Genomic DNA, 16,651 nt, shown 5'->3' with positions numbered 1-16,651 from the left:
AAATCCACCAGTAGAATGTACACGTCGGCTTATCTGTCAGTCGCGTCGGGTCTGCCGCTCAGTTGAAAATTATGAAACAAGTCTTAGATTTTCAAATCAGCAAACTTGTTCTCTCTCTCTCTCTCTCTCACACACACACACACACACACAGAAACCATATAGCCCTTATATTTTCAAATCAGCAAACTTGTTTAATATGGAGATGGAGAGAGAGTATACCATGAAAAATGCCTTGATTAAAAAGTTGGCCATACACTAAAGATGAATTAAGGTCATTAAAGACTCTCAGCGGAAGCATCCTAATTATGAGTAGTGGGCAAAGGTGTTCCAAAAGAGTCCGCTGCATTTTCAGAGTCATCACTTCTATAGATTACGTTCAATTTACAATATAGATAAGCAGTCAAAGGGGAGTGACACTCCCGTCAATCACACTCCCGTCAGATTATTTTACTAGTCATCACTTCTATCCTTAGGAACACCTTTCCACATCCTAAAATAATGACAAGGAGTGATTGACTAGTACCGAATACCAATTTACAATATAGAGTTATCGATAAAAGTATCGACAAAATATTGACCAAGCACCAGATTCTGTAGATTAATAAAATTTAACCATTATCTTAAATATAGGTAGAGCCCTCATGTTATTGAGTGAGAGAATGTGACCTTCTCAATAGTGTAAGAGAGTGCTGAACCAACAACCCCAGCACCAACAATGCTAATGTCCGTCTCTGGTGCTGGTCCTATGTCTGGTTGCAGGTACCTTGCATTCACAGAGTTTTGCAAGGAGTTCACGTTTTTGAGTCTTCATTGATAACATGACCCCCCCAACGTCGTATGACTACACCATTCTATAGATTCTGGTAAACGTAACAATTAAAAAAGTAAAATAATGTGAAAGTGATGGAGCAAAATGAATAATGAAGATGATAGTGCCATAGTGTCACCCTCTGAATTCAATTTAATTGTCATTGTCTCTTCAAGACTTCAACAACACATAACAAGTAAAACTAATACCATATATATCTACACAGATGCATATATATAAATATCTTTTACATTTTTCTTTTTTTCCATGTCTGCTCCAATCATTGGACGATTTGGTCCATTTTTGCAGGTGTATGTGTACAAATCTTCAATGTCCCAATTTGGAGGGAGTCAGTCATTTATTTTGAATTGCAAGTAAAACATCAAGAAGTGAAGAGAACAGAGTGCGAAGAATGATTTGTTCTTTGTACACTGTTTTCTTTTTTCAAGCATGGATGACCAGCTGAAATTGTTATATGGAAGAATCTGCATTCCTAAAGCTGTGCTAAAACATATATTTGTGTTCATCTTGTCAATTAATTAACAGGAGGAGCTCTGTAATATGATAGCACTGTCACAGGGAAGAACATTTGTCTTACTCCTTCAGAGTTGATTATGGGGAATATGATCCCTGATGCACCCTGCAAAAGATTGAGAAAAATCAAAATAATTATAAGAAGGGCATTGTCAGATGCAACTAAAAGTCACAATGAATGGAGATATTTACACACCAAAATCAGTCTAGCTCCAACCCACATGCGTTTGGGTGAAGGAAATGGAATCAACAAGCGCCCAACAGCATAGACAGCCACAGCAAAAAAATGAAGAACCAAGCTCAATGGACGAGGGTTTAGACCAGAGAGAATTGCCAGAGGTCCGTTTGAGAAAACGCCTCCAAGGCTCAAGTAGTCGAAGCATGCTTGGCGCATTTCCTTCCTTGCCGGGTCAGGGGATGCACAGAACACCTTGTATAGTGCACCTGCCAATGTGTTTATGGTAGAAGCCACAGGCTGCACCAAACCAAATCAGCATTGGCCTCATTAAGTATTTTTAAGTACTTTCTTATTAAAATGCATGGTGGGCATAGGAGGCTTACCTTGCGAAGGGTATAGAAGGATTCGAGGTATTTGCAAAGGGCAGGTGCATCATTCAGATTGTGCAGAGGTCTCAGAAGGTTCCTCAGAACAACAATGTCTGACAGAGCCACAGTCATGCCTCCTCCAGTTAAAGGATGCCTCATGTTGACAGCATCCCCCATTAGAAGGGCACCAGGTGTAGGTTGAGGAGCAGCAGGCATGCTCCTATTGGGCATGGATTTTATGTCTCCTTTATCAGTAGCAGCCATGAAAGCAGCATACATCTCAGGAGGAACCTGAGGTATTCAATTTACCCCTTAGACATCATAACAAAGAGGGTTGGTATTTATATCACATTTACTGGTCACCTTGCAAAATGGTCAGTAAATGTGGTCCAAATAGTTTTATTCCAAAACAGACTCTGAAATACAATTTACATACCTGGGGTGCCACTTTGGTTTTCAAGTAGTGAGCCATTTCACCACCAGAAATGGAAGGTACTTTTTGGCCTGGTACATCAACCAGACACCGAATCTCTGTGCTGCTGATAGGATAAAACAGTATCGGTGAAGGATCTGCCAAAATTACATGCCCGTAGTTTGCGTATGGAAGTTGGCAATTCTCCAGAACCAAACCAACAAAACATGAAGGAATATCAACCTGCAGAAATAAAATGAAAATGAATTGCTTTTCAAGAGTTCAAGTGTATCTCAATCAATTATTCTTTCTTGTTTTTGTTGTCATGTTATATTCACCTTAGGATCGCAGAGAGAGCGCCGCAGGTTTGAGTAGCATCCATCGCATACTATCGTGAGAGGAGCATGTGCAGTGAGTTCTAGGTCACCACCTTTGGATTTATACTGCACCCCCTTGATAGTACCTTTTTCTTCAATCAAAGATGTCACTGTTCCTTGTTCCAATCTTACACTGATGTTGAAATTTTTTTTAAAAAAAAGGACAGGAATTAGATTTCCAGCAGATTATGTAAAACTCTTGATAGAAAGTTTGACATACCAAAAATCATGTTATAAAGTACTTAAAAGAAATGACTGAAGCATCAAGCAGAGAGAAACCTCCACGTTTTCAAGTTCTCTACAGCTTTTGGATTACAAAACACATGGCCAGCCTAGTGAAAGCAGAATAGTTTGAAAGCATTTAAGGGGAGGAAGAATACTTGGGAAGAGATGAAGCTTTTTGACGCATCCTTTGAATGAAACGCCCATGGTGAAAGCTTCTCCCAGCCACATCTGGATGGAAGTTTTCCAAAGGATATGGCAACTTGGTACTTTTCCCATCCTTGTAAAGAGCATATCCAAAAACCCGCTGAGCATCAATCTCACTCACACAATCTTCAACCAAAAAGGCATATAAGCAATTAGCCTAAATTCAAAGATGAAAAGGAGAAAGAAAGTTCAACTAATTTAGAACCTGCAGGAATTATAAGTGCTATATGCCTGAACTCCTTGCTTACCCTCAAGGCCCAACTCAACTAATTTCAGGTAGCCCCCTGGTTGTAGAAGTTCACCAACGATTCTATCTGGCTCAGCCAAGTCTCTTTCAATCACATGCACTCGGCGCCCTTCCTGCAATCCGCAGACATTGTAAATGAAACATTAAAATATATTTTTTGGTCTACAACACTGTAATATATAAGATCTGTATCCCATTTATCATTAGGCCCAAACCAAGAAAATTTGAGGAACAAAGACAAGACATGATAATTTAGAACAGTGAAATTGCAATCTCAATATTGATGTTAATACATACAAGCTAACAAAATTTTATTAAAATATTTTCCAAATTATCCAAATTCAGCTGATCTGGGAGACCCCAAAAAGATCTCAAAGTCTTCTAGAGTTCTTATTATTTCTTATAAATCAAGCAGAAATAGAATCCCATAGAAAAATGAAACTATTATTACATACCTTTCATGAACTTAATGACCATCCTGATCTTGAACACATAAAAGTTTAACCATTGAATTCCATAAAACCTTAAACCTCAACAAGTTATGTATCAAATTCAAACCAATATAGAAACAGGCATGAGCCCCTATGGGAGTTAGAGAATGTCACCTTCCCAAGAGTGTAAGCAAGCGCCGAACCAACAACCCCAGCACCAACAATGATAATGTCCGTACTTGTACTTATCTTCGCCTCACAAATTCCATTTTCAGAGCTCTTCAAACAGTTCCCATTCTGATCAGTCTTCACTATAGCCTGGCCTCCTTCTTCCCTCTTAATCTGTACAAGAAAGCAAACCCCAGCAGTGAAGCTATGACTGCACCAAATATATTCTGGTAAACCATCTCCAAAGATTGCTGCAAAAAGGGTTAAAGAAGACTATGGTGGCACTCTCTGAATTTAAGTTTTTTTTCAGGTTCAAGTGTTTGAGTTTGTGCTGAGACTAAACTTGGCGCCTTTATATAGAGTGAGCCAAAGTTCAAAAACGGTTTTTCGGCATTGTAAATTTTTGTGATAGAAACGTGGAAAAGTCATGCGCCCACCATTGTAAAGGGGTTGTTTACTAGGCCAAATTAGAAGAAGACAAAGTAAATCATTTGTATATGAATGCATAGGAAATTTAAGGACAATTTTCCATCATGTAGTGGCAAAATATGAATCTCAAATTGTCAATGTTTGGAGGTCTTGGATTTTTGGAGCTAAGCAGTACAAGATTTTATGTCCATGGTAAGTGAGTGAGTGAGTTCTCCAATTAAGACTTGATGTAGTCAAGAGAGGGGTTGGTAAGGTGTGAGATGGATGATATGTTTAGTGCAAATTATTAATATTCCAGCCATGCAATGCAAGGTCAATATTTTTTTTTCCTGGGTTTTAAAAACCATGGGTGCCAAACAGGGGGTGACAACTTGTAGTGTTAATTAAAAACAGAAAAGGGTAGGGAGGAAAAAAATAACTTCTCTGATTCTGTAAACAAAGTACAGCATATTATTATGACTTAGAATAATATGTCAGAAAGGTGGCTGCTGGGTCAATATGTATTTGTTTAATTGAATAAATAATTTTTTATTTTCTTTGGATATGATGGAAATTACAGATCATGTAGTGTATTGAATGATATATTTTTAAGTACACTTTAAGAAAAAAACAAAAAAACAAAACTCAGGCATGAATTTCCACCTGAAATTTTTACAAGGGAGAATCTGTCTTCATACAAATTAGCTTATCTTAAAAGGTTGAAATCTGTGTTTCACCATTCTTGTTTTCTGTTTCTCTGGGTATGTTGTTTTCGTAATGTCAAATGATAGGAGGACCGCTGAGATATGATTGCAGGGCAGCTACAGGGCAGAACATTTGTCGTACTCCTTCAGCGTTGATTATGGGGAAAATGATTCCTAATCCACCCTGCAAAATGGGAAAAACTAAGAGATATAAGGTTGTTCATTTAGTTATAAATTAGGAAATTGACAGGCTTTACATGTGAGTAAAAGTCACGATGTCTTGTGTTACAAGTTAACAATCCAAATGTTTCTATACTCTCTAACATAGGGCTCATAATATTGTGTTGGGACCGATGGAGGACTCGAATGATTGTCATGTGGGTTGCGAAAAAATTTAGGAAAATATTAGGGTTTTGCAGCATTTTGTTTTTTCCAATAGAGATACTCACCAAGATCATTCTGGCTACACTCCAGACGCGGCTTGGTGAAGGAAATGGAAGTAACGAGTGTCCAACAGCATAAAGACCCACAACAAAGACCTGGAAAATCAAGCTCAATGGACAGAGGTTTAGACCAGAGAGAAGAGCAAGAGGTCCATTTGAAAAGGTGCATCCAAGGCTCAAATAGTCGAAGCATGCTTGGCGCATTTCCTTCCTTGCTGGATCAGGGGATGCACATAAAACCTTGAATGCAGCACCTGCCAATGTGTTTATGGTGAAAGCCATTTGCTGCAGCAAAACCAAGAATTATCTATGTAAAGTTACCACTAAAGTTGAGCACAAAATCAAGACCCATAGGCCTCATTAAGAACTTTCAAATAATTTCTCATTGAAATGATGTTAAGGAGTTCTGTGAAGACAAAATGCACGAAAGGCTGCTTACCTTACGTTGGGTATAGAAGGACTCGAGCAATTTGTAAAGGGAGGGTGAATCATTGAGATTGCACAGAAATCTTAGAAGATTCCTTACAACAACAATGTCTGATAGAGCCACAGTCATGCCTCCTCCAGTTATAGGATGCAACATGTTGACTGCATCCCCCATTAGAAGGGCACCTAGGGTGGGATGAGGAGCAGCAGGCATGCTCCTATTGGGCATTGATTTTATATTTCCTTTCTCCGTGGCAGCCAAAAAAGCATTATACAGCTCAGGAGGAACCTGAGAATTATACAACCCGAATGATTAGTCCAAAGGGTCAGATAAGCACCTTGTGTAGCTGCCAAGTACACCCTATACATACATACCTGGGGTGCCACCTTTGTTTTCAAGTAGTACGCCAATTCACCGCTAGAAACATAAGGCACTTTCTGGCCTGGAATATCAACGAGACAGTGGATCTCAGTGCTGCTGATAGGATAAAACATTATGGGTGAAGGATCAGCTAAAATTACATGTGCATGATTTGCTTATGGAAGCTGACAATGCTTAAGAACCAAATCAACAGACCAAGAAGGAATATCAACATGCAGAAATAACAACGACCAGGGTTGATTTGGTATGTGAAAATTCAAATATACATATATATGTCAATCTATTTATGTTTTCTTGTTATTTAACAAGATTGACATGAAATTTTCACCTCAGGATTGCAGAGAGAGCGTCGCAAGTTTGAACAGCACCCGTCACATAAAAAATTGTGAGGGGGCATGTGCAGTGATCTCCTGATGACTACCTTTGCATTTATACTGCACTCCTTTGATATTACCATTGTCTTCAAGTAGAGATGTCATTGTTCCTTGTTCCAACCTTACACTGTCAAAATATTGAAGGAAGACATGAACTTCAAGTATGCAAATCTTATCTTGTAATATTGAACTATCTTTGTATAGTAGAAACTAGAAACATTCAGAAATCAAATCATAACATGAATTGAAAAATTAAGGACCCATGTAGAGAGAAAGTCCAAGTTTTCAAGTTGGCTACCAGTTTGAAGATATATGAGTAATGCGACATGTACCATATTTATAATGACACTGAACAGTAGGGACTCACATGGGCCTCATCTATGTACTTGGAATCCTTCTATATGAGGTATGAGTTCAGCAATATGGTACACAATGCCAGGCTAGTGATTATTACGCATGTCTTACGTGTTCCAACTATTTATAAAGTAGTGTTTTCTTCAATTTCTAGGCTACAATATCAAAGCAGACTAATTTGGGAGTGTTTGAAGGGAAGAATACTTGGGGAGAGATGAAGCTTTTTTGCGCATTCTTTGAATGAAACGCCCATGGTGAAAGCCCCTCCCAACCACATCTGGATGGAAGTTTTCAAAGGATATGGCAACTTGGTTTTTTTCCCATCCTTGTAAACAGCAAATCCAAAGACTCGCTGAGCATCAATCTCCTTGACACAATCTAATTCAGCCACATACACATATTACTGATCAGCATACATATCTAACAAAAAGAGGAAAAAGAGAATGAAACCACTTTACAACCTGCAGAAATTACAAACAAATTATGCAAATCATGTGAGTCTTAAGGTTCATTCTTGAGACTATAATATATGCATAAATTCCTTGCTTACCCTCAAGACCCAACTCAATTAATCTCAGATAAGCCCCAGGTTGTAGCAGTTCACCAATAATTCTATCAGGCTCAGTCAAGTCTCTTTCAATCACATGCACTCGGCGCCCATCCTTCAACATATACGCAGATATTGTAACTGATCACCATCTTAAGCATTAAAAAGAAATAATATAAGTTCAACCAATTCCATAAACCAAATGAATCCGGCATACACCTTAAACCGCATCCAGTTATATATCACACCAATATGTACAAAAGGCATAGAGATCCCTTAGAGTGTGAGACTGTCACCTTCCCAAGGGTGTAAGCGAGTGCCGAACCAACAACCCCAGAACCAACAATGATAATGTCCGTATTTGCACCTATATCTGGCTGGCACATTCCATTTTCACAGCTCTTCGAAGAATTCTCATTCCCATTCAGCTCAGGCATTTTTCTTCCCTCTCAAACTGTAGGAGGAAACAAACCCCAACAGAAAAGCCATGACTGCAGCCAACATTTCGTAAACCATCTTGAAAGAATGGTACAAAATGGGATAGTGCACCCTCTGAATTTTTTTTCATGTGCATGAATTTGTGCTGAACTTTGCAGCCTTTATATAGAGTGAGCTGTTCAATAACTCTTCTCTTGGCTTTGGAGCAGAGGCTTATACGTCCCCCTCACAATCACTTGGACATGAGCATTACGTGATATGGGTAGATGAGAGAAGAAACACGTATATATAGTTTCGTTCGTTCCATCCCAGAATTATTGCTAAGCAAACTTGTTCATCTAAAGGCACAATCTTTGCCAGAGTGCCGGTGTCCGCTTTCACACCCATCTTTGCTCAATTCAAGTTTCGTATCCGTAATATGCAAAATGCACAAGATAATGCAACCCAACTACGAAATTCAAAATTTAAGAAAAGAAAGAAGAGCTATAATCAAAATCTTTCTTAGAGAACTATTATCAAACAGCTGGTGCGCAGGTTTGGAACATAATTATGCTTTACAAATCTAAATGTTTCTTCTATCTTTGTGCTTTACTATTCCTTGTTCACAGCGTTGATTATTGGGTCAACATCCAAAATGTACAAAACCTTAAAAAAGGAAATTGAAAAAATGATTACCCAAAATAAAAGAATGGGAGAGCAATTTAGAAGATTATGCAAAACTAAAAAGCCCAAGCTCCAATCTTGAAGGCGGCAGCTATCAGATTATGCTAATGGAGGTACATTGGAAGCGGAAAGAGGAAGAAGAAGAAGAAGTGTAATCTGTTCTTTTCTTAAGCACATTTCGCCATACGACAGCATTTAATGTAAGCAGAAAAACCAAACAAGGTTTGGGTTCCCTCGCTAATTACCCAACGTACCACCTACAAAGTATGGTTATGGTAGGATTGGCATTGAGAGGGTTGATGGGAATTGGAGGGTCAAAATCAAATATAATTTACTCCCTAGTCTACACTTACTTAAATGTGTTAAATCTAGTGAGCTTCTTGCCCATAAGTAAATTTTAGACTACATATAAATATATAGATGTTTGAATAATCTAATTTCTAACGTGTGAATAAATTTTCAAATTCTAGTTAAGCTCAAATTAATCGAATTATTCAATTAAACCTAACTCGCAAAATTCAACTCATGAGCTACAGTCTACAAGACCAACCTTTAGATTCAATTTACTACAATTTATGATTTCACCAATTATGAAAATTAATGTTTTATGCTTATGTGATTGAGTTATGAACAAGGATTGTGAATTTTGGGATTAGAAATGTAGATGAGTTTGGGTTTTTTTTTATGCTAAAGTTGGGAAGGGGATGAAGATTTTCTCACACACACTGTCAATGTGCTATAGTAGTTCGAACATGAGATTACTGATTTATAAGTCAAAGCCTCTTTCTATTGAGTTTGAGTTGAAATTCGTGGTTAGGTGCTCTATCAAGTTGTCATTTGAATTAACTTTGGACAAACTATTTCTTTAATATTAAATGTAAAGTCTGGACAAGTTCAGACTGAACCTACCAAAATTGAACCATATACAATTAGTATGGTGGGGCAAGTGTTAGGTTAAATGGTGCTCTCCTCTCTTTGGACCGTTACATTAAGCACAGTTCAAATGTCGCACATCACCGCATATATTGTTATCTTTAGCTCTTCATAGCACGCCAAAATTGATATCCTACTCCAAATCTGCCTAAAAACCATTATTTCACACATGAATAATAATGATGCAGAAGAAGAAAAATACAAGAAGAAAATGAAGCAAACCAGAATTTTTCAGCCCATTAAATTTTGGTGGTCCCTCCAAATATAATATCCTCTCACGTCACATACGTGATATGTCATGCATAATGCACAAGAAAAAATCAAGCCGAGACAAAATCATATTAGTTTGAAAACGGAAAAGCCAAAAGCATATTCGTGTGAACTCTGAGAAGCCAAAAGCCAAAAGAAAGGGTAGTTGAAAGCCTGAAAACTTGCAAGAGTTGAAAACTTTAACGTGTAGAATTGATAAAGCAAAAAAGAAAGTTTAAAGTGTAGATTATTTACGAACTGCTAGAGATCTTGATACAAGTTTCTTTGGGAAAATCTTGTTCCCCATTTGCAGAACAACAAATGCGCTAAAAAGAATTAAGAACATATATATAATTGCTTTCTCTCTCCTCATTTCAGCATTGACCCTCTCCTTGATTTTTATTTTTTGGGAGAATTCTTACTGATTTGATACAACTTAGTTTCCCATAGCAATTAAAAAAGAACTGGGGTAACAATTTTGTCTTTGTTTTCTTCTTTTTCTTCTCAAAATGCTTTTAGCTTGTTTTCTAGAGGAGGAGGAGCTCTGTAGTATGCTGGGATTGTTGCAGGGAAGAACATTTGTCGAACTCCTTCACCCTTAATGATTGGGAATATGATTCCTGATGCACCCTGAGAATTCAAAACCAGAAAGATTAGTTTAATTAAGGTAGAGCTAGCTTTGTTTTGTGTTAATCTGTAATTAGCAAGCATGTTGATGATGTGAAAGTACTGGGAATATGAGTGGACATACCAAGATCAATCTAGTCCCGAGCCACATGCGCTGCGGGGTAGGGAATGGAATCATTAGGCGGCCAACTCCATAGACAGCCACGGCAAAGAAATGGAGAAACAAGTGCATCGGACGAGGGTTAAGACCGGAGAGCAGAGATACAGGTCCATACGAGCAGATGCCTCCCAGGCTCAAATAGTCAAAACATGCATCTCGCATTTCTTGTCTTGCTGGGTCAGGTGATGCACAAAACACCTTGTACAAGGCACCGGCCAATGTGTTTATGGTAGATGACACAGGCTGCAAGACAAACCAAGCACTATTATCAGCAAACCAGAAACTACAGAAAATCTCATCAGACACATTATACCATTTTGCATAATGATTCGAGATATTCGCATACAAGAAAGGTTTGATTTATACCTTGCGCAGTGTGTAGAATGATTCGAGATATTCGCACAAAGCAGGTGCATCAGTGAGATCGGTTAGGGGTCTGAGAAGATCCCTTAGAAGTACAATGTCTGAAAGAGCCACAGTCATTCCTCCTCCGGTTAAAGGATGTCTCATGTTGAATGAATCCCCCAATAAAAGTGCACCGGGAGTGGGAAGAGGAGTGGCAGGCATGCTCTTGTTTTGCATTGTTCTGATGTTTCCTTTCTCAACTGCTGCTAGAAAAGCCTTTAAGAGCTGAGGGGGAACCTGAAATTACAAGTCCTCAGATTAGTCCCTTTCGATTGGTGGGATATGTGTGTTTGTCAGGTTGAGATCGAAATGACTGGAAATTAAAAGTTAACAAGTCAAGCAAACAATAGATACCTGAGGAGCCACCACAGTTTTCAAGTACTTGGCCATATCACCATTAGCTACTGAAGGTACTTTTGTGCCAGGTACATCGACCAAACAACGAATCTCAGTGCTACTGATAGGGTAAAACAAGATGGGTGAAGGGTCTCCCAAGATCACATGTCCATGGTTTGCATGAGGAAGGTCACAGTTCTCCAAGATCAAACCAACAAAGCAAGAAGGACTATCAACCTGCAGTAAAAACAAGTACCTATGTTGGTCTCATGAATGAACAAACACCTCCTGTGCTAAAATTGAGTCTAATATTAGCAACAAATGCTTGAATTTGAATCATTACCTTTGGAGTACAGAGATTGCGGCGCAGATTCGAAAAGCATCCATCGCATACAATTGTTAGTGGAGCATATGATCTCATCTCCTCCCCAGCCTTGTTCTTGTACATCACACCCTTGATGATGCCCTTTTCTTCAAGTAGGGTTGTCACTGTTCCTTGTTCCAAAGTCACACTGCAGGGAAAAATTTGTGAGACATGAGTTGGTTGAAGAAGATTACACAAGAATAATTAAAACCAAGAAATCATGGAAATCTATCATCTAATATTCTGAAGGAAAGTGGGAATTACTTTGGAAGAGTTGCAACTCTTTCGCGCATTCTCTGGATGAAACGCCCGTTGTGGAAACTTCTCCCGGCAATATCTGAAGAATAGTTTTCCAAGGGATAAGACAGTTTGGTGTCATTCCCATTCTTGTAAAGAGCATAACCAAACACTTTCTGAGCATCAATGGACTCATTTGCACAATCTGCAGCCACAAATACAGATTGTTGATCAAAATCGATGCTTGCCAATTTAGTACTAATTAATCGATTAGAACAGAAACAAAGGCAAATTATTGAACCAATTAAACAACTTTAAGCAATTGCTTACCCTCAAGACCCAACTCAATCAATTTAAGATAGCCTCCAGGCTGCAATAGTTCACCAACAATTCTGTCTGGCTCACTCAAGTCTCTTTCAATCACATGTACACGGCGTCCTTCCTGTAACAAGAAGCAATTTGAATGCTTAGCCAACCTTCTCAAAATTTTGGTTTACAATCAGATACTCAAATTTACTAGTGTGAAAAATAAAATAAAAAATATTAAAAGGGTTTGGACTGACTGCCCTATTCAAATTAGCACCCAATAGAATCAAATCAAAGGGGGAAAAAAGAAATCAGCTTTTCCCCAACATCATCTATTGACTGAATCCGGAGTTGTACAAACAAGAAAAATATTCAATAAAATTCATATCATATGCTAAGTCCTTGTTTTCTGAGAAAAAAAGAAAAAGCAATCTATAAAAGAAAAAGTCAGAACAACACAGCTTGAAGGTTTGACCGCTTAGCTTTGCTTAGCTGGGTTGTTGAGGAAAATAGAGTTGAAAAGCAATACTAATAATGATTACTGACTGCGTCTTCTATGTACAGCAATGAAATGCAATTTAAAAAAATTTCTTTGATTTTCTCCGTCACCAAACAGAACCCCATTCACCACCAAAATTCTAAATTCATGAAAATAAAAATAAAAACTTTTGAACTTGGGAAATATTTGAAAACCATATTGTTCATTATGATGATCTTTAGAGAGAGAATTAATTATCACCTTCCCAAGAGTGTAAGCAAGAGCAGCACCAGCAACTCCGGCGCCGACAATGACAACGTCCGTACTCTTCTCAATCTCCGGCAGGCAACCACCGTTAGCCGGCTGCGTCCGGACAAACCCATTTCCATTAACATCCTCTGAAACATCTTCGGCCTTATTCTTTCCGCTCAGAGTACTGTTTATGATCATGAAAAAAACAGAGCCCAGCAGAGAAACCAAGACCCCACCAAGAACATACTGGTAAACCATCTTCGCAAACTACTGGTCAAGATTGAAACTTTGGAAGAAATGGGATCTTGGGTTGCCTCTGGTTTTTCAATCTCTCAGCTGCTTTAGCTTTTACGTGTGATTTTGGTTGTGAATGTGAAGAACTGCTTATGGTTATGATGAGATAGCAATGAAACTTGAATGCGTTTATATAGAGAGAGGTGGGCTCTGCGTTTACTTGAGCGTTGGGTCACTAATACGTGTAGGCGCCTACCGATTAGTTATTTTTGGCCCATTTTTTTAAAATTTTAATTATGTGGGTTTTGATTTGATGTGGGTGAGCCTAGGGGAGAATGGGGTGGGCTAGAGGACAAAGGTAGGGTCACTTGAGGACAATTTAATGGCGTCAATTGCAATATAATTGTGATCAACGGTCAGTGATCGTTGGACTGTACTAGCTGGGTACCTAATATATACACGCAATCATCTTCAACTTTATATAATTTGTATTATTGAGATTCAACCTTTTGTTAAAAATGTGGCATATGGATGGGATTTTGAATACAACCAATCTTTTTAATTAATTGCTTGAGTAAAGATGGGAAACCATATTATTATTGTGGTGCATAAAATAATCCTATTTCTGATATGATATGTTTAATGAGGAACACACAATTTTTTTTTATGCAAGGAATGGGAGATTTGAACTCGAGTGTAAAATGGAAAGTACATCTGTTCTAGTCAATTTGACTAAGTCCATATCTACATGAGAAGTGCACATTTAAACATGATGTCTTAGTTGAACATACTTGTAATATATCTGATCCTTTTTCTCCTTTTCTTGCTATGATATTATATAAATGTATACGTAGGGCAAAATTTTCTTTTGATTTTGACATGTGATGTTACAACCATTATACAGTTAGACGTATATAATTATATCTAAATGTCCAATCTAAATTTATACTATCTTGCGTTAACGCCTAACAATGACATCATAATACACTCAAACATGAGCTCAGGAAGGAAATTAGTCCACGAGGAGCACTACGGGATATATTATGTTCAAGGCAGGGGGCATTACACTACTACTACGGATCAGTTGCATATCATTTTCACAAGCTTAACAAAAAAATTTGTGGAACCACCTTAGGTCGGGGGGTGACTGCCGCATAAGGTGGCTCAACCTTACCTCTACAATTAGGTTGAATGCCAAACTTTTCTTTATGGGGATTATAGTTTAAGATCTTTTTAATAGTGGAAAGAGAAATATCATTAAATTAATAACTACTTAATTATTTTGTATGCATGCACATATGAGTATGATATGTTTTGTCATTAGATTCATGACATAACTATGTATGGGTTATATCTTACAATGTGTAATTTGATAACATGAATAGTAAAAATTACATTAATTAAATTTTTTTTTTTTTTTGGGTCAAACGAGAAGGAGATTGTATTCATAAATTATGTCACGAGGACAATACAAATACAATAGCCACAAGGGCCACTATTACTACCCACAGAGGGGTTACAACTAATACGAAAAGATTCAACGGCAACATCAAACTCATATAATGTACCTCCATTCAAAGTCACACGCGATTAAAGACAGTTAGATAAACGTGTCTGGAAAAACCAAATCTAGCACCTACACTATATATGTATTTTTGTATTTTCTAATATTTTAATAAAGCTCTGAATGCATGTGTGTTTTGATTAAACAAAAATCACATACCGAGATCGTAGAGTTGAACACATGCGAATTCATTTTTAAAAACTTAGTCAAAGCGTTACACTACCACTGAGAAGCTTGCTAGCTCTCCAATTGAGACTAAGTTTGGTCAAAGTCTACTAGGTTGATACGTACGTGGGCAATTAGATGGCATATGAAATAAATTACAAGCCCAATCAACGTTATATTTTCAATAGTTTTTAAAAACCATGGGAAGCAAAAAATAATTAAATATGTATACAAGAAAATTAATTATTAAATAAATAAACAAATGACCGAATAAGTCCACGAGCACTATATTGGCATATGGAGATATGAAGGCAACGGGGAAGTTGGGTTAAGTCATCAGTGTGGACTGGAGCAATACTTTGTCAAGGTCCTCGTGATTAAATATTAACCATGACTTTTCGTCTCTTTATAAAAAAATTTGTTGAATTTGTTGAAGGTTTAGTAAATTAGAGAAACCTTTTTTTTTTTTCGTTTACATATGATAAAATAGTTTTTACATTAACCACCGTATTCACATCTCCAGTTCTTCTTTTCATTCGGACTTCGCATGCTATTATCGTGTGAATGTCATTACAAATAATGAGAAAATAAGAAAGAGTAATAAAAAATACATTGTGTTCGACGGTAATAACATCCGAGCATCCACATAAGAGAAAATATTTCACATCTCTGTGTTTAAGTCCAAGCCTATCGCAATGTTCCTGTCTTTATCTAATAAATGCCTCCACAAAATGCATATGAATTCGAACAAAAGAAAAAAAAGAGAGAAAACAACATCTTCACGTCATTTATCAATGAGAAAGACAAATCCAAGGAAATCTTCCTTTTTTTTGTCGGAAGTAGATTTCATTAGAACACCACAAAAGGGCATAACAATACCAGGAAATCTTAATCACACGAGAAAATCATCTTTGCCAGAAGGGCTTATGATATATACATCTATGGTTAGAGAGCTACGTCTTATAGGATGATAATTAAAGTGGTCCACAGCAATTATTCAACAAATGTCATAAAAAAAATAATAAAACTTTAAAACAAAAAAAAGTAACACGTTAGCTCCAACAGAGCATATCATATCTTTACTCACAACAAGAATTATATTCGACTCTACTTTCTCCTTTTTTCTATGAATTAAAATATATAACACCACTTTCACTTGAATTGTTTGCATTGAGAAAGTCATATCATACTATTGTAAAAATTATAAGAGGAGTGGTTTTTCACACACACACTAGAGCAAGTTCAGCGGTTGAACTTGAGGGCAAAAGGCCCCCCAAGCCAGCAAATGCCCTTGTCTTTTGCCAAAGCAAATAGGTGAAAATGCTCTTACTAAGGTGTCATGGGGGTTTGAACTTAGGACTATTGATTTGCAAATCAATGCCGTTTTCCAACTACAAGTCAAGTGATATTTAATCACGTTTATATTTATTATTTCCTCTAGTAGAACAATTTCTTCCTTTATTATGAAGTAAGAATTGTGGGTTTGATTAACCTAAATATAGATTGCCCCGTTCCGTTCCGTGAATTTGAATTGTTTGATTGTAAAAAACAAGCTTTGATATTCTACTCACTAATATTACTATACAAATATGCTATGAATGGCAATTGTTAGAACTCAAAAGGTAGCATTTGTTCTTTTCAAAATCGATT

General features: G+C 37.3%; 2 protein-coding genes and 1 pseudogene across 3 annotated transcripts; all 3 read right to left on the bottom strand.

Annotated features, from left to right (window-relative positions):
- Positions 1–938: 938 nt before the first annotated feature.
- On the bottom strand, positions 939–4,736 carry LOC103334961 (squalene monooxygenase SE2-like). The gene is made up of 8 exons (XM_089053866.1): positions 3,959–4,736; positions 3,355–3,466; positions 3,058–3,232; positions 2,639–2,810; positions 2,325–2,543; positions 1,904–2,179; positions 1,539–1,817; positions 939–1,448 (listed from the first exon to the last, which is right to left on the bottom strand). The coding sequence occupies exons 3-8, from the start codon at positions 3,084–3,086 to the stop codon at positions 1,344–1,346; spliced, it is 1,080 nt and encodes a 359-aa protein (XP_088909992.1). The 5' UTR covers positions 3,087–3,232; positions 3,355–3,466; positions 3,959–4,736; the 3' UTR covers positions 939–1,343.
- Positions 4,737–4,884: 148 nt separating this feature from the next.
- On the bottom strand, positions 4,885–8,961 carry LOC103335002 (squalene monooxygenase SE1-like; annotated as a pseudogene). The gene is made up of 8 exons (XR_016127716.1): positions 7,887–8,961; positions 7,594–7,705; positions 7,248–7,421; positions 6,644–6,816; positions 6,309–6,527; positions 5,947–6,222; positions 5,514–5,792; positions 4,885–5,248 (listed from the first exon to the last, which is right to left on the bottom strand). The product of XR_016127716.1 is annotated as a squalene monooxygenase SE1-like (transcript).
- A 1,129-nt stretch (positions 8,962–10,090) lies between these two features.
- LOC103334962 (squalene monooxygenase SE1-like) lies at positions 10,091–13,434 on the bottom strand. Its single transcript, XM_008237944.3, has 8 exons — positions 13,048–13,434; positions 12,333–12,444; positions 12,030–12,207; positions 11,745–11,913; positions 11,420–11,638; positions 11,027–11,302; positions 10,625–10,903; positions 10,091–10,503 (listed from the first exon to the last, which is right to left on the bottom strand). Exons 1-8 carry the CDS (start codon positions 13,294–13,296, stop codon positions 10,378–10,380), a joined length of 1,608 nt encoding a protein of 535 aa, XP_008236166.1. The 5' UTR covers positions 13,297–13,434; the 3' UTR covers positions 10,091–10,377.
- Between the last annotated feature and the right edge of the window lie 3,217 nt (positions 13,435–16,651).

Source organism: Prunus mume, linkage group LG6 (assembly GCF_029339155.1).
Source record: "Prunus mume cultivar Tortuosa linkage group LG6, ASM2933915v1, whole genome shotgun sequence".
NCBI lineage: Eukaryota > Viridiplantae > Streptophyta > Magnoliopsida > Rosales > Rosaceae > Prunus > Prunus mume.
Note: the sequence above shows the minus strand (reverse complement) of the source record. Positions and strands in the feature narration are given on the sequence as shown.